This window comes from Buteo buteo, chromosome 18, assembly GCF_964188355.1.
Source record: "Buteo buteo chromosome 18, bButBut1.hap1.1, whole genome shotgun sequence".
Taxonomy (NCBI): domain Eukaryota; kingdom Metazoa; phylum Chordata; class Aves; order Accipitriformes; family Accipitridae; genus Buteo; species Buteo buteo.
This window is the reverse complement of record NC_134188.1, coordinates 29775245-29801731: the sequence shown is the minus strand read 5'-3', so window position 1 is coordinate 29801731 and position 26487 is coordinate 29775245. Positions and strand designations below refer to the sequence as shown.

The window sequence follows — 26487 nt, the reverse complement described above, 5'->3', positions numbered from 1 at the left end:
GCTGGGGCGGGGCGAATCAGGCTGGGGGCGGGGCGACCTGGACAGGGGCGGGGCGAATCAGGCTGGGGGCGGGGAGACCTGGGCAGGGGCGGGGCGAAGGGGCTGGGGCGAAGGGGCTGGGGCGAAGGGGCTGGGGCGGGGCGCCCGCGGCACGACCCCTCGCGGCCAGGCTCCTCGGCCTCCCGTCCGCAGGGTGGCGGTGTTTCGGCAGGTGCTGCCGGGGCCGCTCTGGGCCCTCCGCGCAGGTAGCGCGGCGGGGCCCACGTGGGTGACGGCGGCTGGGCTGGGCCGCGCCGCAGTCGCCGTTCCCGGCCCAGGTGGGCCTCGCGGCCGCTGGGCCATGTTCGCAGAGGAGGAGTGGAACGACGGGGCGGAGGGCCGCGCTCGGGCCCAGGCCCGGGCGGGGCCCCACGGCGCCCCCGAAGGCCTGGGCCGGCCGGTAAGGGGTGCGCGCAGGGGGGCCTCGGCGGGCCGGTGCCTGGGCACGGGAGAGGTGACCCGTCCCCCGCCCTCCACAGGCCCCCGCGGCAGCGGCGGGGAAGCGGCGCCGGCGGCTGCCGGGGGACTGCGCGGTCGAGGCCGGCCGGGATGGCGAGCCGGCGCGGAAGCGGCCCGGGGAGCGGAGGCAGGCCGCCGGGCGCCGGGCTGCGGCGGCGGAGGGGCGCCCGGCGGGCTCCGGGGAGCCCCAGGCGGAGCGGGAGCCGCAGCGGAGCGGACCGCGCCCGGATAGAGGTACCGCCGCCCGCCCGACGGGGCCGGCTCCCGGGGCAGGCCGGGCCTGCCGGAGGTCCCGGGAGCGGGGACGGGAGCCGTCCGCCGCCGCCCTGACTTCCCTCTGGGTCCCCCCCACCCCAGGCGCGTCGACCGAGCTGCCGGCGGAGCGGCGCCGGGGGAGCGCCGAGCCCGGGGCTCTGCGGACGGGGGCTGCAGCCGGGGAGACGGCGCGGAGGCCAAGCAGGAGGCAGCGGAGGAGCAAGCGGCAGCAGAATAAGGAGCTCCTGGCGGGGCCCGGAGGGGAGCAGGGCCCGGGCAGGCAGGCAGCGGTGGTTCCAGGCGCCCCGGGACCGCCCGGCCCAGAAGCGGTGCCTGCGGGACGGTCGGCGGCCCTGCGGGCGCGGATGGAGGAGCGGCTGCTGTCTGCCCGGTTCCGGTACATCAACCAGCAGCTCTACACCTCCACCAGCCAGGAAGCGGCACGGCTTTTCCAGAGCGACCCCGAAGCATTCGAGATTTACCACCGCGGCTTCGCTCAGCAAGTGGGGCGCTGGCCAGAAAACCCCGTGAATCGCATCATCCGCTACCTGCGCCGGCGGTGAGTGGGCAGAAGCGGGAAGCGCCAGGCCCAGGGCTGCCCCTGAGCCGCGGGGAACCCGAGGAGGTGGTGAGGGGAGTGGGAAGGGGTGTTCTAAGCCCCCACTCCCCCTCCCCAGGCCAGCCTCGCTGGTGGTGGCGGACTTTGGGTGCGGTGACTGCAAGATTGCGAGCAGCGTCAGGAACAAGGTGCACTCCTTCGACCTGGTCCCTCTCAGCCCACTGGTCACCGTCTGTGACATGGCCAAGGTAGGGGGGCCAGGTGGCGCAGAGGGGATGGGGTGAGGGATGGCAGCTCCATGGGGAAGGGACGGTGGCAATGCGTGCACCACACTCCCCAGGCTGTTGGTAGGGGTTGGGGGGACAGGAGTTGTGCTCAGGGATCCTGAGGGTCCTGTATGCAAGAAGGAACACACCTCTGTTCGGAAAACTGGGGCACCTCCCGTCTGCAGGCTCCTCAGAGAAGATGCTGGGTTGAATCCAAGAGCCTGGGAAGCGGCAAAGCACGGAAGAGCTGCCCCATCACCATCGCCATCCTCCTCCTCCTCCTCCTCCTGGGGCGGGCGTCCCGGCTGGTGTCTGGCAGGTGCCTTTGGCGGCAGAGTCGGTGGACGTTGCGGTGTTCTGCCTGGCGCTGATGGGCACCAACCTGCAGGAGATCCTAGAAGAGGCCAACCGCGTGCTGAAGCAGGGGTAGGCAGAAATGTGCATGGGGGCCAGGAGGCATCGGGGTGAGTGGGGAGGCGCAGGTTGGCGGTGAGGGGCGGAGGCGCTGGGCTGTGGCCAGGGAGGTGCTGCCACCACTCAGGGCGGGGGTGTTCCGCAGGGGAACCCTGATGGTGGCAGAGGTGGCCAGCCGCTTCGAGGACACCCGAGCTTTCATGAACGCCGTGGCTCAGCTGGGCTTCAAAAGCGTCTCCAAGGTGTGTCCTCAGATGTGCCCAGTGCTAGGTTCACTGGCAGCCAGAGACCAGCCTTCCTGCTCTGGCAGCAGGGCAGGGCAGCATGGCCCAGCCTGGTGCCAGCAGGGAGCAGGCCTGGGGCTGGCAACAGCGTATGGGGGTTTGGGGGAACCTGGGGGGCTGCAGTGCTGGGGTCTGGGATGGAGTATGGTTGTAGGGGGGAGCTAGAGCCCAGCCCGGTGCCAGCAGGGAGTGGGCCCAGGGGCAGTGATGGTGGATGGGGGTAGTGGGGCACCCAGAGCATGCAGGGGCTGTGGTGCTGAGGTCTGAGGGAGCTGTGGAGGCCCGCGGTGCTGGGGTCTGGAACGGGGTCTGGGGGAGGGGGGGGGGCCGTGGGGGTTGTGGCATGGGGGTTAGGCCTACCCGGGGCGCAGTGGGGGTCGTGGTGCTGGGGTCTGGGGGAGCCGGGGCCTGCTGGGACTGAGGGGATGGGGTCGGGGGAAGCCGGGGCCCACTGGGGACGTGGAGGGGGCCGCGGGAGGTGGTGTTGGAGCCCGGGAGCGTGTTGGCGGTCCCGGCTCCCGCGGGGAGGTCCAGGCGCTGAGGCGGTGCTGCCCCAGGACCTCTCCAACGCCTTCTTCCACCTGCTGGAGTTCGCCAAGACCGGTCCCCCCCGCCGCCACCGCCCCGCGCCCGGCCTGCGCCTCCGGCCCTGCCTCTACAAGCGGCGCTGAGGGCGGGGCGGCGCGGAGCGGCCCCGCCCCGCGCAGGCGCAGTTCCCAATAAAGCCGCTCTTTCCGCACGGCTCTGGCGTCCCGGGGAGGGGAGTGGGCGGGGCGGGAGGCGGGGCGTCGCGGGGCCTGCGCAGTGCGCGCGGGGCCTGCGCGGCGGCGGCGGCGGCGTTTCCTGCCGGGGGATGTCGGGGCCGGGCGGCCCGGGCCCCGGCGGGGGGAAGCTGGACATCAACCGCGCCGGCGTGGCCGAGCTCGAGGGCGCGCTCAGCGGCATCGGCCGCCGCCGCGCCCGCGGCATCGTGCGGAAGAGAGAGGTGCGGGCGGGCGGGGGCGGCCCGGTGCCGCTGCTGAGCGGCCGGGCCTGGGCGGGTGGGCGGTGGGGACCCGGCCCAGGAGGAGGGAGGGGGCGGCCGCTGGAGCCGGCGGGGGTAGCGCGGAGCGGGGCGCCTGGGCCGTGCCGCTGCCGCGGGGAAGCGGGTACGGAGGTGCCGGTGCCGGACGAAGCCGCCCCGCCCGGGGACGGCCTGGGCTGCGCGGCCCGGCCCCGGGGCAACCGACTGCCTCCCTGGCCCGGCGGCCCCGGGAGCCGGGGGGGCGGGCAGCGCCGGTTTTCCTCGCTGTCCGCAGCCGCGCCCGGGCGTGGCCGCTCCCCAGGGTGAGGGCCGCCGCTGGAACCGGGGCCGAGGGAGGCTTTACCGGCTCGCCGCGTGCCGGGCGAGGCCCGCAGGCAGCCGCGGAGTGGGGCAGCCTCCCGGCGCTCGCCGGGTCAGCGGTCCCCGGGGGCAGAGCTCTTCCCTTGCACAGGCGGGCCGGCCCGGCTCCACCGTCCCCTTGGCTCTGGGGTTTGGGGCAGAGTCTCCGGGGCAGGTAGCAGGTGATGGTGAGTGCCAAGAGCGGAAAAAAACACGTTCCTGGGTGGAAGGGGTAGAAGCCTGTCTGGCATGGTCACGCTGGGCTGGAAATCCTGCCGCTCCCCCGGGGTTGAGTGTTCAGCTCTGTCGTTTGGAAATGACAGAGTAGGAGAAAAGCCTGCGTGTGGTAGCCACTGACAGGATGACTGAGCTGCCAGTGTGACACGGCCACAGAAAAGGTAAGCGTGATATTCGGCTGTATCTGCCGTGGCGCTTTTTCGCAGTGACGGGAAGATCAATGCCACCTTTTTGCCATTAATGAATGCCATCAAGAACTGGTAAGATTACAGCTGGAATATGGCATCCGTGTTGAAATGGGCAGAGGAGCGAGGCAGGAGAAGTTGGGGGAAGGGGAGGCTGGCTTGACAAGGCAAGACTAGAAGAGCTTGACTTTTTTTGGCCTGGAAAAGAGGAGGCTGAGGGGCGCAGGGTCACCAGCTGTAAATACAGCAGGAATGTAAATACTGGGGAGGTGGAAGAGCCATTTAAACAAAAGGACTGCTGGTGTGAGAACAGGTGAGGATGGCTTCACAGAATTGGGTTGCATCACTAGAATTGTGCTTTTTGGTAAAACCATTTATAGGGGAGAAGCAGCAGAAGTGCCTCAAAATGGTGCATGATGGATTTGAAAGGATGGTCAGAACCTTGTCTTGGCCCTGATGTTTGTGTTAGTCAGAAAGGGTGGATGCTTTCAACCCTGGAGTCCTGCCCCCTTGGTAACAGCAAGGCCGTCCTAGTTGGGCTTAGGCCCTTTAGGCCTGTGGCAGAAGCCGCTTGCAGTCCGTGTGGGGTGTAGGTACGATTGGTGGCAACACGTGGTTTTGAGTGCAGGACTCAGCAGCACTTGACCTGGTGTTTTGCAGGATGATGGGTGCCTTGCACACAGACACGCATGGGTGCATGCCTGTGCCTGTCAGGAGGCAGGGGCTGTTGCCATTCCCTGGAGCCGCAGACAGGGGAGATTGACTGTGTGGGCCAGGGAATGCTCCCAGTCTTGGTACTAGTCAGCTGGAAGGCACAATTCCCCTTTCTGAGCTTCTAGCCTTTGCTGTTGGGGCCGCTACTCACCTTGTTAGTAGCAGCTCTGGTGCTGTTGCCCATTCCTTGCAGTCATTGCAGTTGTCGCTCAGGGCAGGAAAAGTTTGTGGAAACAGGAGGGATTACATGGGAACAGCTGTTTTGGGCATAAGGCATCCCTTACCATGGAGGGGAGCAGTAGCAAGGACTTGCAGTACAAAGGCATCACCCTGCTGTGGCACCCCAACCCTCTTTACCCTGAAGGCCTAAAGGGAGCAGGTGGTTGTAAGTGAGATGCAAGCTGGTAGGTCTGGACCGGCTGAGAAAGAGAGCCAGTCTGAGGAGGGTGTGAGTAAGCTTGGTCCTGCTTTGAGGCTGGTGCCTGGGTTTCTTAGCTCCATATCGAATCTTCTCTCCTGACAGGAACTGAAGGGCTTCAACTCACTCGATGATCTTCTCCATGTCAAAGGCATCACCACCCGCATCTTGGAGCTGAACAGTCAGCGGATGACTTGCAGGAGGAGGCCAAGCAGTGAGGAAGCTGCGAGGGTGAGCCCTGGTCTGCAGGGGGACAGTAAAGCTCCTGCGCCTCAGGTAGGAAAAGAGAGGTAGAATTCCCCTGCCTACCTGATACGGAGGTGATCCTCCCTCCAGCAGTGCAGGAATTAGGGAGGGGGATCTTGCACTGGGAGAGGTGGTAGCTGGTGGAGGGACAAAGGAGGTTTACAGGGGAGGAGTCATATCTGCTTTGGGCACTGGAATGGGGAGGCCCAAAGAATGCTGTGCCCTTTCAAACAGCTGAGCGGTCTGTCCGCAGTCTCCCTGTAAGGTGGCAGCTGGCTTTGGGGAGTATCCTGTCAGGGAGGCTGAGATACTCCGGGCCCAGCTGGCTTTGTGGTGTCCTGCCAGAGGCTGCGGTGGCCCCTGAGTACAGAGCCTTGCTGGGAGCTGCTCTGGCTGCTGTGATGCGTCTGCCACGACATCCCTGATAGAAAAAATGCTTTGACCCCAGAGGATACTTGTGGCTTCCTGCTGCCTCCCCAGCCCCAGAGCAGCTAGCCATCTGTAGGTCTCCTGCAGACAGTTGTTAAGTTCCACTAATTGTTCATCGCTGGAGCCCAGAACTGGGCGTGGAGAGAGATTCTTCCCCTGGACCGACAGCTGAGGAGGCCAGAGTCCCTGTCTCTTGCCAAGCTCTCTACCCTGTCATCCGCCTTGTCTGCGGAGAGCGGCAGCCAGCACGCTGCCTGCTTGGGCTGGCACACACCCAGCTCGGCTCTGGGGACTTCTTCAGGAGTGCATCTTCCTGCGTTGCCGTCCGTGGGGCTGAGGAAATTCACTCACCTAAGAGCAGCTCTGCCCTGCCAAGTTTGAGTGTGCTGTGTGGGCAGGGGAGGATGGTTGTTGGAAGGTGTTTTACTGCCTGGGAGATGTCAGTGACTGTCCTGCCCCCCTGCTGCCCCAGGAGTGTTGTTGCAGGGTGTGTTATCATCCAGGACCTAGATGTGACCCCCAATTCTAGATGCCAGAGGAAGTGCTTGAGAAACCTGGGTTCAGTGCTCCCTCCTGAAAAGGTGTGTCCAGATGGGCTCTTGTGTCGCGTCTTCTCATCTGGCCACCACCTCTCTGCCCGAGAGTCCAGTCCTGTTCCAAGCCCACCTGCCAAACAGGGTCCAGTCTAACTGGGCGGTGTGAAGAGATGACCAATCTGCCTTTGATCTGGGCAGTCTGTCCAGCGCTAGGTGCTTAAGCACATGTGTGCTGAGGCCTGCTTTCTAAATGGAAATAAACCCAGCCCTAACTGCGATAAACGTTGCAGCGCTTGGTAGGAGCCCTATAAAGCAGCAGGATTTTCTTGTTCCCCAGGTGTATTCTTCTGTTGTGATCAAACGACCTCTCCATTTCTTTTCTTCTACAAAATATTTTCTCCAGATTTTTAATCATTTAGGGGAGGAGATAGAGCAATATCTTCCAAGTTTTAAGCATTCTGTTTAAAAATGTGGATTGGCTATTGCAAGACTTGAGTGTATAGGACAACACAAGGGGTTGTACTGCTTTCCTGCTCACACTTCTTCACTGTTCAGACTTTTTAGCCTGAAGCTTGTGCTGAGTGTGACCCCTCAATCCTTTTCAGCTTTATAGGAGGCACACTCCCTGGTGCCTAGGTGGCCCTCTCTCCCTGTCTTTAGGTGGAGAACATTGTCTCTGGGTGTATTGAAATGCATTTAATTTGGGTGAGCCTAGCTTACCCAGTGATGCAGATCACACTGTGTGACTGTCCTGTCCTTGCTACCTACACAAGTGTCAGTCTTAAAATGTAATCGGAAAAGATTTTGTCTACTCTCATATCACGAATAAAACAAATATCGACTACTGTGGTTTTCCACACACCCCCCTCCTTACGGGTCTGTACTAGGCCCATCAGCAGAAAATCTGCAGTTTCCCATTAACAGGTACATTTTGAGATCTGTTCATTGGCTCTTTCTTGATCTAAGCCATCTCATCCAAAAACCATTTAGAGGCTGTGGCCTGCCAGTGCTTTCATCAGAAGCCTGTGCCCTGGTCAAACGCTTAGAAGTCTATGAGTACGTCTCATCGATGTGATTTATGTAATTGCTTTTTTTAATCAAATGTAACACTTCAAGGAATAAACTCAACTCTATTTATAAAGACCTATTTTCATAAAGTCTCATCAGCTGGTACAAAGCATGTCCCTGTCATTTATCTTGTACTTTTTGAATCCTGCACTGGCCTCTCTATTGCCAGATGTCAGGCTATGTAAAGACTCGTTTTTCTACTGCCTTCCTCAGTTTTGGCACAACTTTCACACTCTCCTGGTCTTTGCAGTTTCTCCTGTATTCCAAGATTTACCAAAAATAATTGCTGTGGGCCAGCAGTCTGCCCTACTCTCTAGGACTCAGGTGCAAATTATACTGGGCTGCTGATTGCGATGTTTCATTGGTGTATTGGAAGACAGTTCCTCATTCCCATGTGATACAGGGGCGTTGTTCTGCTTCCGCCAAGTAATTACTGAATGCGTCTGCTTCTTTTTTTTTTTTTTTTTTTTTTTTTTTTTTGTTGGTGTTACTCACGGTGCTGCTTTGGGGAGGAAGGGTGCAGATGGCATTAGATGGTCACACACTACTCATGACCTCTCAAGTAATTGTTGCTCTTGGTCAGATTGGCTGGAGGGCAAAGGGACCTCTGCACCGTGCTGAGGGCTGAAATGCAGCTTGCACCTCCTTTCTGATGCTGGGGTCCTGCCCAGGCATGGCAGCTCATGTGCGCAGTAGCTCTGCTCCCTGTTTTGACAACTGAAGGGTGGAAGAGGGCTGTTCCCAGCTGCAGGCCAGGAGACAGCTCGCTCTGCAGAGGTGGAGCTGGTGCTCGTGAGTTTGGCATTGTTCAGCAGCACTGATGCTCCTGCAGTGTTTGTGTTTTCTGCTCAGGTACAGAGTTATTGGCTGCCACGTAATTTGGTCACATTGCAGCTGTGCTTCCCTGTGGGGCTGGGAAGTGACCTGTCTCCAGACAGTGCTTGGCCATAGCTGCCCCTTGACCCCAGAGAGCACGTTAGCTCAGTCATCTGCTCCCCTCTTCCCATCTCAGGCTCTGCTTAGCTCATCACCCCCTCTTTTGTACTGCAGAGGGAAGCCCTTGTATTCCTTGGGCTGTTGGTCTCACTGGCAGCCCCCTCAGGTCCCCAGTATGTCCCCCAGCCCGGGCCCCAGGGCACCCTGAGAGCTGGGGCACAGAGCTGCAGCAGACAGGCCTGACCCTGCCTCTCCCTATGTTGTAGGTGGTAGCTGAGGAGGAGGATGTTTCGGGCCCCTGGGAGCCGGAGCGCTCTGGGAAAGGGAGCCCAGGGTCAGGACCAGAGGCTGATGGCTCCAGTGGGCAACGGGTGCAGGAGCCAGTCAGCTCTACAGTTTGCGGGGAGCAGGAGCAGGAGGAGGAGGAGGAGGAAGAAGAGGAAGAGGGCAGCTGCTACAGCGAGGAAGGAGAGGATGGCAGCAATGTCTACTTCTATTACACCATCGGAGAGCGCTGGATAGACTACCTGCAGCGGACAGAGGATGGTGGCCTCCTCCGTCACGTGCGGCCCAAGGTAACCCCACTGGGAGTGCAGCCCGAGGCAAGGGCTTCACCCCGAAGAGTAGGGCTGCCCGTGCGGTTGGTGACTCCCTGGCAGGAGCTGACGCTGGCACGTTGCCCGTGGTCCCGACCTCGTAGCTGGTGGCCTCGGAGCCTGTCGGCACCCACTGCTTGCCGTGGCAGTGGTGCCAGAGTGGGCCATGGCCTGAGGTAGCACTTCAAGCTGCTGCTGTATGGGATATCTGTCTGGCTGTCGTCGCTGCTGCAGACCCCTAGGACACACTGGCTGCTGCGGGCGAGCCAGGGAGCTCGGGGCTGTCAACTGAGTGCTGGCTGGTCTGGGAGCCCCACGGTGCAGATTGTGCTTGGCAGTTGTCGGCCTGCCTGGCTGTTAGGGCTGGGGGAAGGAGGCACTGTCCCAGTCTGTCCGAGTGCTGCTGGCAGTCCCTAGCCATGCCAGGCCCCAGTGGAGCCACCCTGCTCTGCACTGGGGTCCCTGCGTTGGAGTGCAGAGCCTGAATTGGGGCAGCAGGAGTCTGCTGGGGGGTCAGGCAAAGGCCTCAGGGAGGTTTCTGCGGGACGTGGGCACTGTGGTGAGAAGCCCTGGCCAGCCCTGAGTGCAGGGCTGCAGCTGATGCCCGGGTCAGCTACTGGAGGTGGCCTTCAGCTTCCCTCTGCAGGTCCCCTACGTGAGCGTGGGCTTGGAAGACTTGCTAGGCTGGGTCTCCTACTCTGTCACTGCTGGCAGAAAATCAGTGACCCAGAACGTGCACAGAGGGCTCTGCTCCAGCCTACTTTAACTTGTCTTCTCCTCGCAGATGAAGCGGAAGTCGGAGAACGGCCTGGATGGCAGGGCCCTTTCCCCTGGTAAAAAGCTGTGCAAGGGCTCTGAGTACAGCAGGTAAAATGGGTGCTCTGCATGCTGAGCAACGAGCTGACCTGGGGGGTGGGAAGACCTCCTTCTACCAGTCCCATCCCTCAGTCATCTAGGTGTCCTGTTGAGACTGTGGAGTCTCCATCCTTGGAGAGACAGAAAAGCCACCTGGGTGGCCCTGCTTTAGCAGGCGTTTGGACCAGATGGCCTCTGGAGGTGCCTCCAGCCTCAACCAGTCTGTGATTCTGTCCTTCTGTAGAGCAGGCTGGGCTAAGGGGACTGCATGTGTAGCTGTGGTCCCAGTGGAAGTGATGGGGAAGGGAGTTAGCTTGGTGGGAGGGTCACAGCTGGTGGTTTATGGGGACCTCTCTTTTGAGAACTGTTTGCACAGTGTGGCCCAGAGTAGCACTGGCATGTCTCACCTTTGCTTTGGTGTCTCCCCGGCTGCCGTCCAGGACACTGGGTCCCTGCATGCCCAGTCCCACCACCACCTTTGGGGACCTGCGCAACGCCAAAGCAGGCCAGGCACGGCGCCGCCGCATCCCCTCAGTTGCCCCTCCTCCCGAGCTGCAGGACTGGCTCCGCACCTTCCAGGTAGGCTCTGGAGCATTGCCAAAGGGCTTGCCTCAGAGGGCACTGAGAAGCTTTGGGTTTCTTGGGCAGGCAGGAGGGGAGCCAAGCCCTAGGGACTCTGTCTGTGTGAAACCCACCACAGGCAGGGGTTTGGGTCCCACAGTGGATTTCTAGTGAGTTTTTGCCTCAGGTAAAGGAGCACAGAAGTGGCGTTAGCCCCACTCCTGCTCCCCTTCATCTTGGAGTGGTGTTGCTTTGTCTGCCATCACACAGCACCTGTGTTTCATCTTATGTGACTCATGGAGCTCCCAACACCATCTCTGTGGCTCCTCTCTGTCTTGGGATCTAGGTAGCAGAGCCCTGGCCTGCTCCAGAGGTCCAGCTATCCTGTCTTGCCTGTGCTGGTTGGTGTCTCTGCTGGAGTTGGGGTGGGGGCATAGGCACTGCACAGAGCCACAGGGGAGCCTGTGAGAGCCTGCCGTGTGTGCAGGCATCGTGACCGATGTCCCTCTTCTCAGCGGTGGAGTGGCCCGGAGAAGCTGCTTGCTCTGGATGAGCTCATTGACCGCTGCGAGCCTTCTCAAATCAAGTACATGATGCAGGTCATTGAACCCCAGTTCCAGAGAGACTTCATTTCCCTGCTGCCCAAGGAGGTGAGTTGAGGCAAGGGACAGGCTGGCCCTGGTGCTGGGCAGCAGTTACCAGCCATGGGAGTCCACTGTGCCCTTGTGACTTGGCTTCCACTCCTGCAGCTGGCACTCTATGTCCTCTCATTCCTGGAGCCTCGGGACCTGCTCCGTGCTGCCCAGACCTGTCGCTACTGGAGGGTCTTGGCTGAAGATAACCTGCTTTGGAGAGAGAAATGCCGTGAAGAAGGTAAAGACCCCTCCTCCATATGACATGTGGCACATTGTGGCTGGGATCTGTGGTGGGGTAGCCCACAGCTCCCACGTATGTGCATCACCTTAGCTCCCCAATAGGGTGAGGACATGGACCACCTGTGTAGTGTGAGGCATCCGCTGTGTTTTCCTCCTGCAGGCATTGAGGAGCCCTTGAACTTGCGGAAGCGGCGCCTGCTGAGCCCTGGATTCATGTACAGCCCCTGGAAATTCGCCTTCATGCGGCAGCACAAAATCGACATGAACTGGCGCAGTGGGGAGCTTAAAGCCCCCAAGGTGGGTGCTTTCAGGAGTCCTTGCTGAGAACCAGATGCTAGAGCTTTGACGTGTAGGAAGCTGGTACAGGAAGGAAGTAGCTGAGAAATGACCATGACCAATAGGATGAGAACAACACTAAGAATTTTGTAAGTGCCTCAGGAAAAGATTCACAAACCTGACCTGTCTTCTGGAGGCACAGGCCAGAGGCATTCACCTGGCAATTTTTGAATTTAAAGGTAATTTGAAGCTGTAGGTCCTGCCAGCTTCCTGCAACTCCTGTCCCTGCTTGTAGAGAGCAGATCCACAGCACAGCTTGCTTAGAGCTTTCCCATGTGCTCTGGCTGGCAGCACAGCTGATCGCGGGGATTGCCACAGTGGGTGGTACAGGGCTGCAGTTCTGCCAGCAGAAAAAGTGTCACCCTGGACCCCAGAGAAGGGCATTTCCATTCCTTCACCCTTTCTCTGAGCACCTGTGGCAAGGCTGTAGCCAACCTTGACATTCAGGGAGTGGTACAACCCTTCTGGGGCTCAGCCAAGCCTTGTCCCTCGTACAGGGCCCCAGAACACTTGGGTGTTCTCTCCCTGCCAAGGTCCCTGCCTGCCCCTCATCCCTGTCCAGCAGGCAGGGAGAGCAGAGCCCCAGCCACCCTTTCTCTCAGGTAACAGTCTCAGTCCTGCTGCTCTCCACCTCCGGAGACTTTTTCCAGGTCCACGGTGTTCCCAGCCCCTTCTCCAAGCCCCTGCCTCAGTGGCACCCAAGGTGAGCAGCAGTGCTCTGCGTGGTGCTGTCGCTGCAGGGGCTGCACCCCCCAGCAGCAAATTGGCACCAGGCAGCCCTTTCCTGAGACCCCCAACACCCTCGTCTCTGCGCCTGCTGTGAGCAGAGCTCTCCAGGGTGCTGCCAGCAGGGACGTCTGCCCCCAGGGACGTCCACCCTGTACTTGTCCCTGGCTGAAGGGAAGTTTAATATGTTCCCTGCAAAGGGCAGCTCTGGGTTTGTTTTCACACTGAGCTGCTGCTTGCCCTCATGCTGCCCCTCCTTGTGGCTTGGCCAGGTCTGTCTGACCTGCCTCCTCCTTCCCTGGGATCCTGCCTGAGCTCTGCCCGCCTGCAGATATTGCTTGGTCATTGCCCACCTTTGCTGCTCTCTTTGCACATCACTGTGTTGGGGAGGTGGCAGCTGGTGCACAGCTGTTTGTGCGCTGCCTGCCTTCCACCATGTAGAAGATGGAGCTGAGGTCCTAAATGTGCTCTGGGTGGTGGCTGCCAGTTTTTGATCTAGGACAGAGCGTCAGCTCTGAGCTCGATAGCTTGTGCAGCCTTAATAGCCATGAGGGTCCATCCATGTTCTGGAGTCCCCAGGTAGCCCACTGTCCTGCAGCAGAAGCCGCCAAATGGCCCCCTGGCTCCTGCTGTAGCTGCTGCCCCGCAGAGAAGCAGCAGGGAGGTGGCAGGTGTTACAGGGACCCATCTCTTCTTCCTCCCCTCAGCACTTACTGCTTCCCTGCCATTCTCAAAGGCTGCTTTTGAGGCCCGAGGTTTGGCAGGCTCCAGTGCTCTGAGCTGCCCTCACCTCCCTCCTTACTCGTGTTGTTCTCCATGCAGGTGCTGAAGGGACACGATGACCATGTCATTACCTGCCTGCAGTTCTGTGGCAACCGGATAGTCAGTGGTTCAGATGACAATACGCTCAAAGTGTGGTCAGCTGTCACGGGGGAGGTGAGCTGTTGTCCATAGTAACATCATAGGGCTGCTCCACTGGCACGCTCAGGAGTCATGCTGATCCTCTGCATTGCTGCAGGAATGGGTGGAGCCGTGAGAGGCATAGTGGACTTTTAGGTGGGTTTATCTTCTCTCTGGCAAAGCGTAACTGGGGAGAGGATTTGACAGATCCTGTGGCTGCAGGAGCAGTGGGAAGAGCTGTCTTAAGCTACAAGTCTGTTGGTGCAGTAACAAATGAGCGAGAGTTGACCACACATGTGTTTTCACTGGCAGTCAACAAGTGTAGACTGCCTTCCTGGAGATCCAGAAAGGGCGAGAAACTCAACTGGGTTTAGAACAGCAAGTGATCATTATCACAGAGAGGACTCTGGTGGGGGCCTGAGTCTGTCTGCAGGGAGGTGGATTGCTGACCTGAAGAGCCTTACTGATCCCTTGCCTGGAGGAAGTCCTACACTTTGCTTTTCTTTTTTGCTGTGTTGTTCAGCCTTTCCCAAACCAGTGTCTCACATCTTGTTCTTTGCAGTGTGTGCAGACACTGGTTGGCCACACAGGGGGTGTGTGGTCTTCCCAGATGAGGGACAGCATTGTCATCAGTGGCTCCACGGACCGGACACTCAAAGTGTGGAATGCAGACACAGGCGAATGCGTGCACACTCTGTATGGGCACACGTCCACAGTGCGCTGCATGCACTTACATGGGAACAGGTATGGGCGTGATGGTGTTTGGGGCCTGGTCTGGGCTCTGGAATGGGGCAGATGAAGTTGTAGAAGCATTAGGGGCCAGGGCCAGTCTGTGGCATGGGATACAGGGCAGGTGAAAGTGCCGAGGTGGTCAGGGCTTGGGCTGATCTGAGTAGTGGGGGCTACTCCTTGGGGAAGCTAGTGTGTCTGGGGTTATCTCAGATGAGTGACATCCAGAGTCGACATAATCAAGCTCCAAGCTCACGCTTGCCCACAGGGTTGTGAGTGGCTCACGGGACGCCACTCTGCGCCTCTGGGACATTGAGACTGGGCAATGTCTGCATGTGCTGATGGGGCACGTGGCTGCCGTGCGCTGTGTGCAGTACGACGGGCACAAGGTGGTGAGCGGTGCATACGACTACACAGTGAAAGTGTGGGACCCCGAGAGTGAGAGCTGCACTCACACACTGCAGGGACACACGAACCGCGTCTACTCCTTGCAGGTAATACCCTGGCTCCCCCTTCCCTCCTGCTCATGTGCTGCAGGGACATGAGCCTTGCCTGTTTTGGCAAGTAAGAGGCTGTCTCTCCACCCCATGCACATGCTGCAGGGACACACAGGCCATGTCTGTTCCCCGCAGGTGAGACACTCTCTGCCCCTCCACCCTGACCCACACACACACACATGCACTGCGGGAACACACACCCCATGTCTGTTTCCTGGAGAGAAGATGCTGCCAAACACATGTGTACCCTGATCAGCCAAAGGGGACATGAGCACATCACTTAATCTGCCATGCCCCAAGTCTCTGACACTAGACTGCCAAGAACACTCCTCTTTCTGGGCAGGCCGTGCTGATCTGTCTCCCTGTCTTGGCAGTTTGATGGGACACACATCGTGAGTGGCTCTCTGGACACGTCAATTCGAGTGTGGGACGTAGAGAGCGGAAACTGCCTACACACCCTCATGGGGCACCAGTCGCTCACGAGTGGCATGGAGTTACGTGACAACATCCTTGTATCTGGCAATGCTGACTCCACAGTCAAGATCTGGGACATCAAGACGGGCCAGTGCCTGCAAACACTGCAGGGTAAGTGTGGGAGGATGGAACAGCTCCCCTCACTAGGGCTGTTGGAGAGGGTTCATGTTGCTCCTAGCTGCCGGACATGGCAGGGGCAGGGCAGATGTTGCCCAGCAGTGGGTGCTACTAAAGAGCCTGGGGTTGGAGGTGGGAGCACAGGAGCACTAACAGATACCCTCTGCTTCCAGGGCCCAGCAAGCACCAGAGTGCTGTGACCTGCCTACAGTTCAGCTCCAAGTTTGTGGTGACCAGCTCAGATGATGGTACTGTCAAGCTCTGGGACCTGAAGACGGGCGAGTTTGTGCGCAACCTGGTTGCACTGGAGAGTGGGGGCAGTGGGGGGGTAGTGTGGCGCATCCGCGCCTCCAACACCAAGCTCGTGTGTGCAGTGGGCAGCCGCAATGGCACAGAGGAGACCAAGTTGCTGGTGCTGGACTTTGATGTGGACCTGAAATGAGCCTGGCCAGTCCAGGCTGGGATGGAGGATCCCGCGGGCTGGGTGTAGCAGCTGGTCTTGGTGGGGCTGGCCCCAGAGCAGGCGCTAGCCCCCCGCGGGCTGTAAATAGTGTTTGCAGCTGTCTGGGCCTTATTTATATATGTGTGAACTCCCTGTGGGGAGCCTGCGCCCGGCTGGGGCACTGTACAGATGAAGCAGCATGTTTTGTACACACTAATATATCGATTTATTTCTGTACCTGGGGCCTTCTTCTCCACCCCTGCTGTTCCCTGCGACCTTCCTTCCTGGAGCTTGTCCCTTCTGGTGGAGCAGTTGGTGGCTGCAGCCCATCCCGTTTGATTGCAGGCAGAAGTACAGAGGGTGGGGGCTTTCCTTAGAGTCACTGACCTCAGAGACCAGCTCTCTCTTCCTGCACACACATGCCCTGGTCTGGTGGAGTGCCCTCTGCCAAGAGTCCCATAGTCTGTGGACTCCAGCTTCTTTTATTTTGGGCACAGTAGTGGACTGGCAATGTGCACGAGGCACTGAGCACACAGCGTTGGGGAGATCTTGCCAGGCAGTACCACAGGTGGCACAGCCTGATGGCTAGCCAGGCATGTAGACTCACGAAGCTGTCCTAGGAAGATGTAGCCCCATCCCATTGTGCCTGAGAGGGAGCAGTGCTGTGAGCAGACGTGGTTTTTTTTTTCCTTCTGCACTGCTCTGATCCAGCCAGAGGGAAGCAGACAGGGTTGGGCAGAGTGAGAGATGGTGCAGCAGGCAGCAACCGTCTGGGCAGCACCTGTAAGTGGACCACAGGCAGATGAGACAGGGCCTGAGCTCTGCTGCAGGCAGGGGTATGTCTGTGGTGGGGAGGGTAGCACTACCTGCTGGCCCAGCTCTTGGGACCTGCCCCCTGGAGCAGTGCCAGCGGGAGGTGGCATGGGTGCTGGAAGGCAGAGAGGTGGGAAGGCAGCGCAGGCTGCCCTGCCATTGCACTCAGGTAGGTGCATACCTACATTTCCAGCTGCTTCCCTGGGACCTGTGGCCCTACGGGGTACAGCGCAGCCACAGCCGTGGCAGGCACCCTTGCTCCTTGCTGCAGTGCTCGCAGGACAGCAGAGCAGCAGGGTGACTGGCAGGCCCCCCTCCCTTCGGGCCATCCTGCAGACACCTGAGGACCTTTTCCGTGCTCCTCCAGCAGCAGCTGCTGCAAGGGTCAGGGCTTGGTCCTGAGATTGCCCATGTTGGAGATGGCTTCTGCCTCCTGTCCTTGTGTCTGTGGGTCCTGCTGCAGGCCTAATAGCAGCGTGAGGCCCTGTTCTGCTAGAAGCCTCAGGGCTGCGTGCTGGGAACGGAGGAGATGGGAGAGCGTATGTTTTCCCGGCCTTCCCTTTCCCCAAACACATGTGCTGCCCAGCTTCTCTAGGTAAGTTCTCATTCTTATCCATGTTGAGGCAGCCCCGGAGAGGGATAAGGAGGCTCCAGGATTCAGAGAGGAGCTGGGCTGCAGTGTCCAGGCACTGCTGAGCCAGGCTTTGCATAGCAACTGCGTCTCCATCCCGAATACAGCCTCTGTAAATAATTGACCCTGAAAGCAGAAGGGACTGTCATCAGCCCAACTGGTTTGTAGCATCCTGGGCCCAGTCTTCCCAGCCCCTGAAGTGTGCGATGGCGCGGTGCATGGCACCAGGAGCACCACGCCGTGCCCTGCTGCGTGTGCTGGCTCAGCGCCTGGCTGTGGGTGTGCAACAGGAGTGCTGTCAGGTCCAGGGCGTCTTGCAGGAGATGGTGATGGTGCGTGGGTGCTGCAGGGTGCGGGCTGTCGGTCCTGCCTCTCCCCCAGGCAGGGAAGGTGTGCAGGGGTGGGTTGTGCCATGGCCGCGGGTGACTGTACCACCAGAGGCCCATGATGGTCCCCCATCCACCTGCAGCAACACAGTAGTGTATTCATCGCATCATGGAGCAGAGTGAAAGCCCTCACTAGCACACCGTCCCTCAAACATTGCTGTGCCACCCCATAGCTTATCACCAGTAAGCCTGATTTTGTTCCTTCCCCCCTTTAAACCTAGTTTGAAGCTCTTCCAAGTCATGAGCAAAAATACTTCTCCCCCATTGAGAAAGGTGAGCCCCTCAGGCCCCAGCAGTCCTAGGGTCACATAGATCATCCCGTGAGACCATCCCCTGGGCGGTTTGAGTGGTAGCCTACAGGTGCATGTGCTGGGTCAACCTCCATGCAAACCATGACGGTAGGCTTGCTTCACCCATTGTTTCTCCATGCCTCTGCAATAGCAGCTGCTGGTGAGGTATGAACCGAGCCACATACAGCCGCCTGGCATGGAGAGCAAGCCTACCTGGGCCTGCTGTTGTTTCAGATGTGTCTGTACAGCCAGTCATCTGTACCTTCATGCAAAGCACTACTGTCCAGAAAAATTGCCCATCAGACCATTTCATATACACACTGTGCATCACTCATAAAAAGCCAGAGTTTGCCCTTTCTGCTCAGTTTCTTCCAGCCAACAATCCTCAATTCTATAGAGCCAGTGAAAGACAGGGACAGGAGACAAGGTTTGGCTCGCCAGCATGTCCCCAAAAGCCTCTCAGGATTTCACACCAATGCCATCCTAGTGCATGTGGAATGCAGAACGCCCTGGGGGTTCTCAGCTCGCATAAACCAGCAAACCGACTCAAAGAAAGCGTGAGTGGAGTGGCACACCATGGGCCATGAGAGGGTGAGGGGTGCTTGGAGCAGGGGGCAAGTAAAAGAGCTTGTAGACAGATCTGGAAATGCAGTGAGGTAAGTAAGGCCAGGGCTTTACCTGTATCACTCTGCTGACAGCAAAAGGGAGTGTGTGAGTGCATGTGTACACACACAGACACATGTAGACCCATGTGTGCACACTCGCACAGGCTCACAGAGCATCTGGGGACGCGGCAGGGGTCAACTTGTGCACCTCTACAGTGATGCCTTCAAGGTTCCACCTTTGAGACCTCTGCAGGAATGACCAAGACCGGAGATGCAAAAAGGCCACGTCTCATTTTCCTGGGAGCAGATGGTTTGTCCAGCGAAGGATGCTGGCATTGTGGCAGACTGAAGAAACCACTGACAGAATCTCTCCAATTTTCTGCAAACAATACAAAACTGGGAGGAGTGGCTGATGTGCCATAGGGTCATGCTGCCATCCAGAGGGACCTTGACAGGCTGGCAAAACGGACTGACAGGAACCTCACAAAGTTCAACATGGGGAGGTGCAAAGTCCTGCACCTGGGGAAGAACAACCCTGTGCAGGAACATATGCTGGGGGCCACCCAGTTGGAAAACAGCTTGGCAAAAAAGGACCTGGGGGTCCTGGTGGACACCAAGCTGAAGATGAAACAGCAATGTGCCCTTGCTGCAAAGGCGGTGAATGGTATCCTGGGCTGCATCAGGACGAGCGTTGCCAGCAGGTCGAAGGAGGTGATCCTGCCCCTCTACTCAGCACTGGTGAGACCACAGCTGGAGTGCTGGGTCCGGTGCTGGGCTCTCCAGCACAGGAGAGAGATGGACATACTGGAGAGAGTCCAGTGAAGGGCCGCAAAGATGATGAAGGGACTGGAGCATCTCTTCTATGAGCTGGGACTGTTCAGCCTGGAGAAGAGAAGGCTCAAGGTGTTTGTGTCTATTTGTATAAATACCCAAAGGGAAGGTGTAAAGTAGATGGACCCAGACTCTTCTCAGTAGCAACCAGTGAAAGCACAAGAGGCAACAGGTGCCAAAAAAATATATATATAAAAAAAAAGTTCCATTTAAAAAACTTCTTTACTGTAAGGATGGTCAAGCATTGGCACAGGTTACCCAGAGAGGTTGTTGACTCTCCCTCTGTGGAGATTTTCAAAACCCAACTGGACATGGTCCTGGGCACCCAGCTCTGGCTGACCCTGCTTGGGCAGGGGGTTGGACTGGATGATCTCCAGAGGTCCCTGCCAACCACAGCCATTCTGGGATTCTGTGCTCATGCTTCAGCAATGAGCTGGCAGGTTGGAGAGCAGATTGGACAATAAAGATGATGGCTGACTCAGAAAATGCAGATCTGTCTATAAAAACACAAAGAAGCCTGTAAATATGTGTGCCGATGTCTCTGTGTGTGTGCACATTATATACAGGCCTTCAACAATATAAAAAGAGGCCCTTCATGGGGCACAGGGGAGTGAGAGAAAAAGATGGCTATAAAAAGCATCTGGTACAGGAACAAGTGCTTTAGTGGAAAGGGCATGCCCCACTTTTTTTAAGACAATATAAATGCAAAGGGGGAAGAGAGTTTAGAGCATGACATGATAGACATTGGTGCAGTGAGATACTGCATTCAGAAGTGCTTGTCTGCAGACATGCAGTGAAGGTGCACGTACAGACAGTTAAAACTCGAGGAAGGTCCAGACACTTCAGCTAGTGCAAAGGGGATGATGGCAGCGCCGCAGTCTGGCGCTACGGGGATGGAGTCTCGGACACAGGCAGTGCCACAGGCAGCACAAGCAGGTAGGGCTGTGGCAAGGGAAGACTGGAGCGAGCCAGGTGCTTCAGCAGGTAGGCTTTGCCTCAGCTTTACCTTTCACATATGTGCAATACAGTGGTTTGCTCTCAGACAAACAAACTGCGCTGCTCGGGTGGTGGTTAGCCTCTTACCAAGTGAGGTATGCTCTTTCCCAGGTTTGAGAGCTGGATAAGCTGTGCACACTGTATGATGGGAGACTTGCAGTCTGGTGCAACTGTGAAGTAGCTTCCAGGTGAAATCTGGTGCAACTGTGAAGTAGCTTCCAGGTGAAATCCGGTGCAAAAGGGGTGAGCAGCTATTGTAAGATACACTGAGCCAAAAACCTGGGGAGATGAGACATGCAGTGATCTGGAGGACAGGAAAGAAATGGAGCAGAAAGCCTTGCCAAGAAACCCGCCGGTCTACGCAGCAGGATGAGATCTGGCATCTCTGGGTAGGTCATGAGTACAGAATTGCCGTAATAAGCCATCATCAGCTGCGCCGTGAGGGTCCACTTATGCCTGTAAGCTCCTGTTGCACTAATCAGCTGCACAAAACCTCAAGCAGTTGTGCAAGCTGCAGTGCACAAAGATGTGTCATCAGCTGCTGTACACTGCCCTCACCCTGCTCATTACAGTAAGCAATTTGGCAGCCATTGGCCAAACAAATCTGTCCACTTGCCTTTAGGATAAATTATTTCCCCAAAATAATATAAATCACCTGTTCTGGATCATTTTGCCTTTTCAAAGATAGCTGCAAAATGTCAGCGACAAAGGAATAGAGTTCAAGAAAGGAATCTTATTCTCGTCCCACACATACACTATCTTCTTGAAAGCCTAGGCAGATGCCATTGTTCTTGGCTGAATTTTCTGTGACATTGTTTATGGGCAAAACACATCTTTCCCAGTGGAGAATGCTCCTTCCAATGGAGGAGCTTGTCAGAGACCTCTGCAATGGCTCCAACTCCTCTTTTTCATAGAATCGTAGACTGCCAGGTTGGAAGGGACTTCATGGATCATCTGGCCCAACCTTTCTTGGCAAAAGCACGGTCTAGACAAGGTGGCCCAGCACCCTGTCCGTCTGAATCTTAAAAGTGTCCAATGTTGGGGTATCCACCACTTCCCTAGGGAGATTATTCCAATGGCTGATTGTTCTCACTGTGAAAAATTTTCCTCTTGCATCCAGTTGGAATCTCCCCAGGAGTAACTTGTACCCATTACCCCTCGTCTTTTCCATGTGACTCCTTGTAAAAAGGGAGTGTCCATCTTCTTTATAGCCACTCTTAAAATACTGGAACATGGTGATAAGGTATCCCCTAAGCCTTCATTTCTCAAGGCTGAACAAACCCCATTCTCTCAGCCTTTCCTCATAAGGCAGGCTTCCCAGTCCTTGGATCATCTTTGTGGCCCTTCTCTGGACCCTTTCCAGCCTGTCCACAGCTTTTTTGTATAGCAGGGACCAAAACTGATCACAGTATTCCAGGTGTGGCCTGATAAGCACTGAGTAGAGTGGGATAATGACTTCTTTATCTCTATTGGTGATGCTCGTGTTGACACAACCCAGCATCCTGTTAGCTTGCTTTGCTGCAGCAGCAGCTGAGCTTGACGTCCACCAGGACCCCCAAGTCCCTTTCCACAGAGCTGCTCCCCAGCTGGCTAGATCCCAGCCTGTGCTGCACTCCTGGATTATGTTTTCCCAGGTGCCAGACCTTACACTTGTCCTTATTGAACTTCAGAAGGTTCTTGTTAGCCCACTCTTCCAGCCTATCCAGGTCTTCCTGCAGGGTGGCTCTCCCTTCTGAAGTATCCACTTCCCCACTCATTTTGGTATCATCAGCAAACTTCTTCAGGGTACACTTGATCCCATCAACCAGATTACTTATGAAGGTATTTTTTTTATATATGGAAGCAATTAGGAACCCTCTTCAGCATCCCTTGGAAGAACACCTGGTTATCCGTATGATGAATGGTCCATAAAACTGGTATGCTATGCTCTTTGTGTAAGAGTCCTGGTCTATATACTTCTATCCTGATAGAGAAACATCTCCAGTAACATAACAACCAATAAATGAGGCTCTAAAAGGTTTTACTGTCAGGACAAGTGGCATGAGATGTGTAGCACCGGGCAGAGCAACGAGCAGGGAGAAGAGGACCTGTGCTGACAGCTTTGCAGGTCCCTGACTGCATTGTACATGTCAGAGCTGATTCCACACCGGGGGCACACTAGGAATCAGATCCAACACCGCTGAGATCCTCGTAGCCGTGTCTTGGCAGCAGGGCTGAAAGCTGCCCAGCACCATGTCAGGCCATGGGGAGTGTCTGTGACACTGGCTGTACTGCAGGTGGGGACAGCACGGGAGACGTAGCTCGGCTTCAGTGGGAACCACTGCAGTCTGGGGAGGCTCCGACTGCGGGAGCTGGACAGCAGAGGAGAAAAACAACCAGGAGAAAAGTAACGCCAAACAGCAGGACTGACAGCAGTTCTGCCGTGTGATGGCTAGCCTGGGGAGGCAAATGAGCAGCCCTCTGGGAAGAGGAATTTCTGGCACCTGGAGCTGCTCTGTGCAAGCCTGGAACCTGTAAAGATGACAGATACCCCGAGGGTCCTGTCCTCTGTCGCTGCCAGGTTACAGCAAGGATTCTCACATCAGTGTCCCCGTGCGTGGCTTCACACTCACCTGCTTACGCACACAGACAGGCCTGCCAAGACTTTCTGTCTATAATCTGATTAGGAGCAATAACATGGATTAAAATAAGTGCATGTGTGTGAGGAAAATGACGTAATTGCTGTTAAGGACACCAGCATTTCTTTTACAGCTGACAGCTCGGCACCACGCGTCTGTCAGAGGTGTCTTGGGACCGTGCCCTCCAGGGAAGGGAACTGGGTGTTTGCTGCAAACATCAGCTTGCCATATGTAGGAGAAACGCTGTCTCATAATGGGAGGGCTCAGTTTGGGAGATGGATGCTGGAGCCACTAGGTAGCCCAAAGTAAATCACTGGAGTGCCTGGAACATTCTAATCCATAAATTTTAGCACAAAGGGTGCTGCAGACAAATCTTTGAGCAAGACTAGCTGACGGCCGAGCGGCTGTGGGGCCAGCATCTGTGCTCCGCTGCATTGCACAGCAGTGAGCAGAGGACAGTCGCAGCCAGCAACAGGTGTAGCTGATGCTGCAAAAATGTTCATTTCCCACAGCTGAGGAAAGCCCACATTAAACTCAGTCAGGAGGAAATTTTCAGGCAGAAGCAGCTTGTGAGAACTTTTCCACTTTCTTCGGCTGTGAAGCTGTCGGTTCTTGGCAAGCAAGAAAGGACAAGAAATTTAGAAGGATGTTAAGTATTTGCTAGAACATAACACTTTGAAATCAACAGACCTAAATAACTTGCATTACGCAAAGCAGCTTTTGTTAAAGCCGTATTCTGAGATAGACTGAAAGAGCAACTGCTGCCCCACTCAGCAACCGCTCTTGGTCAGACCAGGATCCAGTACAGGAATGGAGCAAGCATCTTCTCCCACCAAGGATGCACAGCCTGCTCGCTTGCTCCAGCCCTCTGACCACCCTTGCTGCCACTCCCTGGACCTTTTCCAGTTTGAGAAGAGGACCATAAGGAGGTTCTCTTTTGTCCTCCACTATTACTTTCACTCCTTTTCCTAGCACTTGATTTGCTTTTTGACCATCCCTGAGAACTGAACTGCCATTTGCATAGAAACAGCTGTCATCCCCTGGAGATCTGACCCCTGAGTGGCAGTGGCCAGCTCAGAACTCATCACTTCACAGGCAAAATGTGAAATGGGTGCCCCTTTCCATTTATTTACACTGAGTTTATCCTGCCCCTGTATCACACAGTACTGCGATGTCCTGCTGCAGCTCCTCAGAGCTTAATTAGCTGTGTTAGTTAGCTCAGTGCTGTGAATAGACTTTCTCGCCTCCCTCTCTGCCACAGTGCGTCCAGATCGCTTGTGCACGGGCTGACCAGCAGTGGTCCCCGCAGGGGTCTCTGTGGGACTTCCCTGGCGACCTCATTCTGCAGGGAAAAACAACCTTCTCCCCTGCTCCTGTTCTTTACTCGGTCACTTCCCAAAAAAGGACCTGCCCCCTTTCTCCACGGTACCAGTCGCTCCTCGGCAGCCTTTGCCAAGGGACCTCACCAAGGCAAGGAAGACGTTCTGCCAGGCACCCTGTGCCTACACCGCACGGCTGCTTCAGGGACCTCTCCTGGCTCCCCGCGGGCAGCCAGACTGAACCTCCCTGGTAGCACTGCTCACAGCTGGCCACTGCCACAGCACAGCTGGATTTGCCATCTAAGGATGTATGGCAAGAAAGGACCTGGAAAAATATCAGAGGGGCTGCTCTTACGTGACAAACCTTCAACGGGCTTCAGTTTTCAGCATCTGCAACAGCTTAGTCCCTTAAACGTGGCAGATGGGAGATCCATGTTAACTATGAGCCAAAGAGGAACTGCGCTACAGAGGTCCCTTCCCCTTCCCTTCCTCCAGCTCCTGCATGCTGGTAAATGCAAGGGCAGATGATGCATGGTGCCAAGAGCTTGCAAGTATTTGAAAGAGACGATAAACAAAACGAAACAAATGGCCCGAGTTCCCTCTTTTTTGTCAAATCCATCTGTTGTCACACAAAGCCATCCCAGCAGCTTCTCCTGACCCCAACTGACTCAGAGCAGCGCTACGGTGTGAAGCAGCTGTGGGCTGTGCCAGCACAGGGTGCAGCCGCCGGCAGGAGCAGCCGCCGGCATGTGGGTTCAGCAGGAGACAGACGCCAGTGCGGGTTTTGCATCGTTGTGGTAAGAGGTAAACCAATACTGGGTCACTGAGAATTCAGAAAAATGCGCCAAAGTTTACTTAATCGTAGCCAGAACTAGAGCCTGACATCAAATGTATGTTAAGCTTATGCTCTTTTATTTCTATTGTATAAACATTTCCAGTCTCTGCAATACGAAACCCAAACGCTCACTGCACCAGAAGCAAGCATGCTGCTTTCATGTGAGCCCGTCTCTTGCCAATGTCAGCTCCGGGCCGGCCAAAGCCGGGATGCGCCATGCCCTGTGCTGCCCGGCAGTGCCCGAACTGGTGGCACTGCGTCGGGGGCTCCACGGCAGCACCACACCCCAGAAGCGATGGCTGCTGTGCACTGGATCCTGCACCGGGGGAAGCGCTGGCGAGGCCACATCTGCACCCCACGTGGGATGTAGGGGTCGGCGTTCGGAAGATCTCGCGTTGTCACGGAAAGTTAGAGGGTTAGTCGCAGCCTTGTGATGTACCTGTAACCCCACCTCCCCTTGTTAGTATAAAAGGAATTAACTGCGCAATAAAAGGGGGAAGTTGGCGCTCACACTGTGTGTGTTATCTGTCTCTTTCCCTGGTCCGGGCCAACCAGTGATCTAAGCGTGGCACCTTGATATGTAGCGAATGCTACAGTGGGGCTGCAGCCCCTGGCCCATGCTGGCGGTGAGCCCCTTAGCAGCAGCTCCGCTGTGGCAGCCCCGCAGCCCCCAGCCATGGCAGGGGGTCCCAGCGTGCGGTGAGCAGGGTCACCAGCCTCCGCGGGCTGGGCTGCCGGACCCAGGGAGAGGAAGGCAAAGATGTCTCAGCCGGTGGCTGTCCCTCGGGGAGGTGGCGGTGCCAGCTGGCTTCCAGCCCGAGCAGCCTGTGTGGGGCCGGAGCAGAGCGGGGCCTGGGGCACCTCCCGGGCAGAGCGCCAGTGCGGGCACCCAGCTCCCACGCTCCACCGGCATCCATCAATCCTCGCCAGCGAGACAGGAGCCGGAGCGGCAGCATGTGCCGGTCAGGCGGGGGCCAAGGCTGGACGTTTACGTGGTTGCCAGCAGAGGCAACAGCTTGCGCGCTCCGTGCCTGTCACCATTGCAAATGAGTGGTTTGGGCCACTTAAAGAATCACCGTCAAGGGTATTAGCAAAAGTGATGCAATAGGAGTTTATAAAAGCGCGACTTCACAAAGTTGGATGGCAAGGTTCGCTCTATTACACGTGGATGAAGTGTACAAAGGCAGTCAAGTTGGAATCAAACTAGAATGATTTCTGCAGGGACCAAAGACACAAAAGGGTAGGAGAAGCCCCCCCCATTGAGTCACAAGGTTCAGGGAAGACGCCCTTGCTTTCTAAACTCCTGAAGGACCTTAGGTGTGGCTGGATCCACTCCTAGTCCCAGACTTGGGCAACGGTTTATGTTCTAAGGGATTATATGTGTGCAGCAGCAGCCATCTAAGATTCATCCACAGTTTAAGGAGGATCGCAAGATTTAGCAGCACTTAATCCTTGACTAATTTAACATTTACAAAGTGATTCAATAGTATTTACTACAATCACAACAGTGGCTTAATTATAGATTCGAAAGGGCAATATTTATACTATACCTACTATCGGATACCCAGGTCAATTCACACACGCACGCAGACAGACACTAAGAGATAGATATAGGTATATACAAACAGAGGTATACCTGTTAAAAAT

The 26487-nt window shown here is 56.9% G+C and overlaps 1 protein-coding gene across 5 annotated transcripts; it reads left to right on the top strand.

Moving 5' to 3' along the window:
* Positions 1-182: 182 nt before the first annotated feature.
* On the top strand, positions 183-15753 carry RRP8 (ribosomal RNA processing 8). Of its 5 annotated transcripts, none has more exons than XM_075050390.1 (18): positions 183-439; positions 519-732; positions 856-1312; positions 1431-1560; positions 1898-2004; positions 2138-2234; positions 5299-5424; positions 8675-8983; positions 9789-9871; positions 10300-10438; positions 10936-11070; positions 11170-11293; positions 11456-11592; positions 13180-13293; positions 13820-14001; positions 14255-14480; positions 14858-15068; positions 15248-15753. In XM_075050390.1, the coding sequence occupies exons 1-18, from the start codon at positions 341-343 to the stop codon at positions 15514-15516; spliced, it is 3159 nt and encodes a 1052-aa protein (XP_074906491.1). In that variant the 5' UTR covers positions 183-340; the 3' UTR covers positions 15517-15753. The 5 variants fall into 5 exon arrangements, with proteins under 5 accessions (XP_074906491.1, XP_074906490.1, XP_074906493.1 ...); XM_075050389.1 differs by having other exon boundaries at positions 5299-5469; XM_075050392.1 differs by lacking the exons at positions 183-439; positions 519-732; positions 856-1312; ... (1 more) ...; positions 1898-2004; positions 2138-2234 and adding an exon at positions 3091-3261.
* The last annotated feature ends 10734 nt before the right edge of the window (positions 15754-26487 follow it).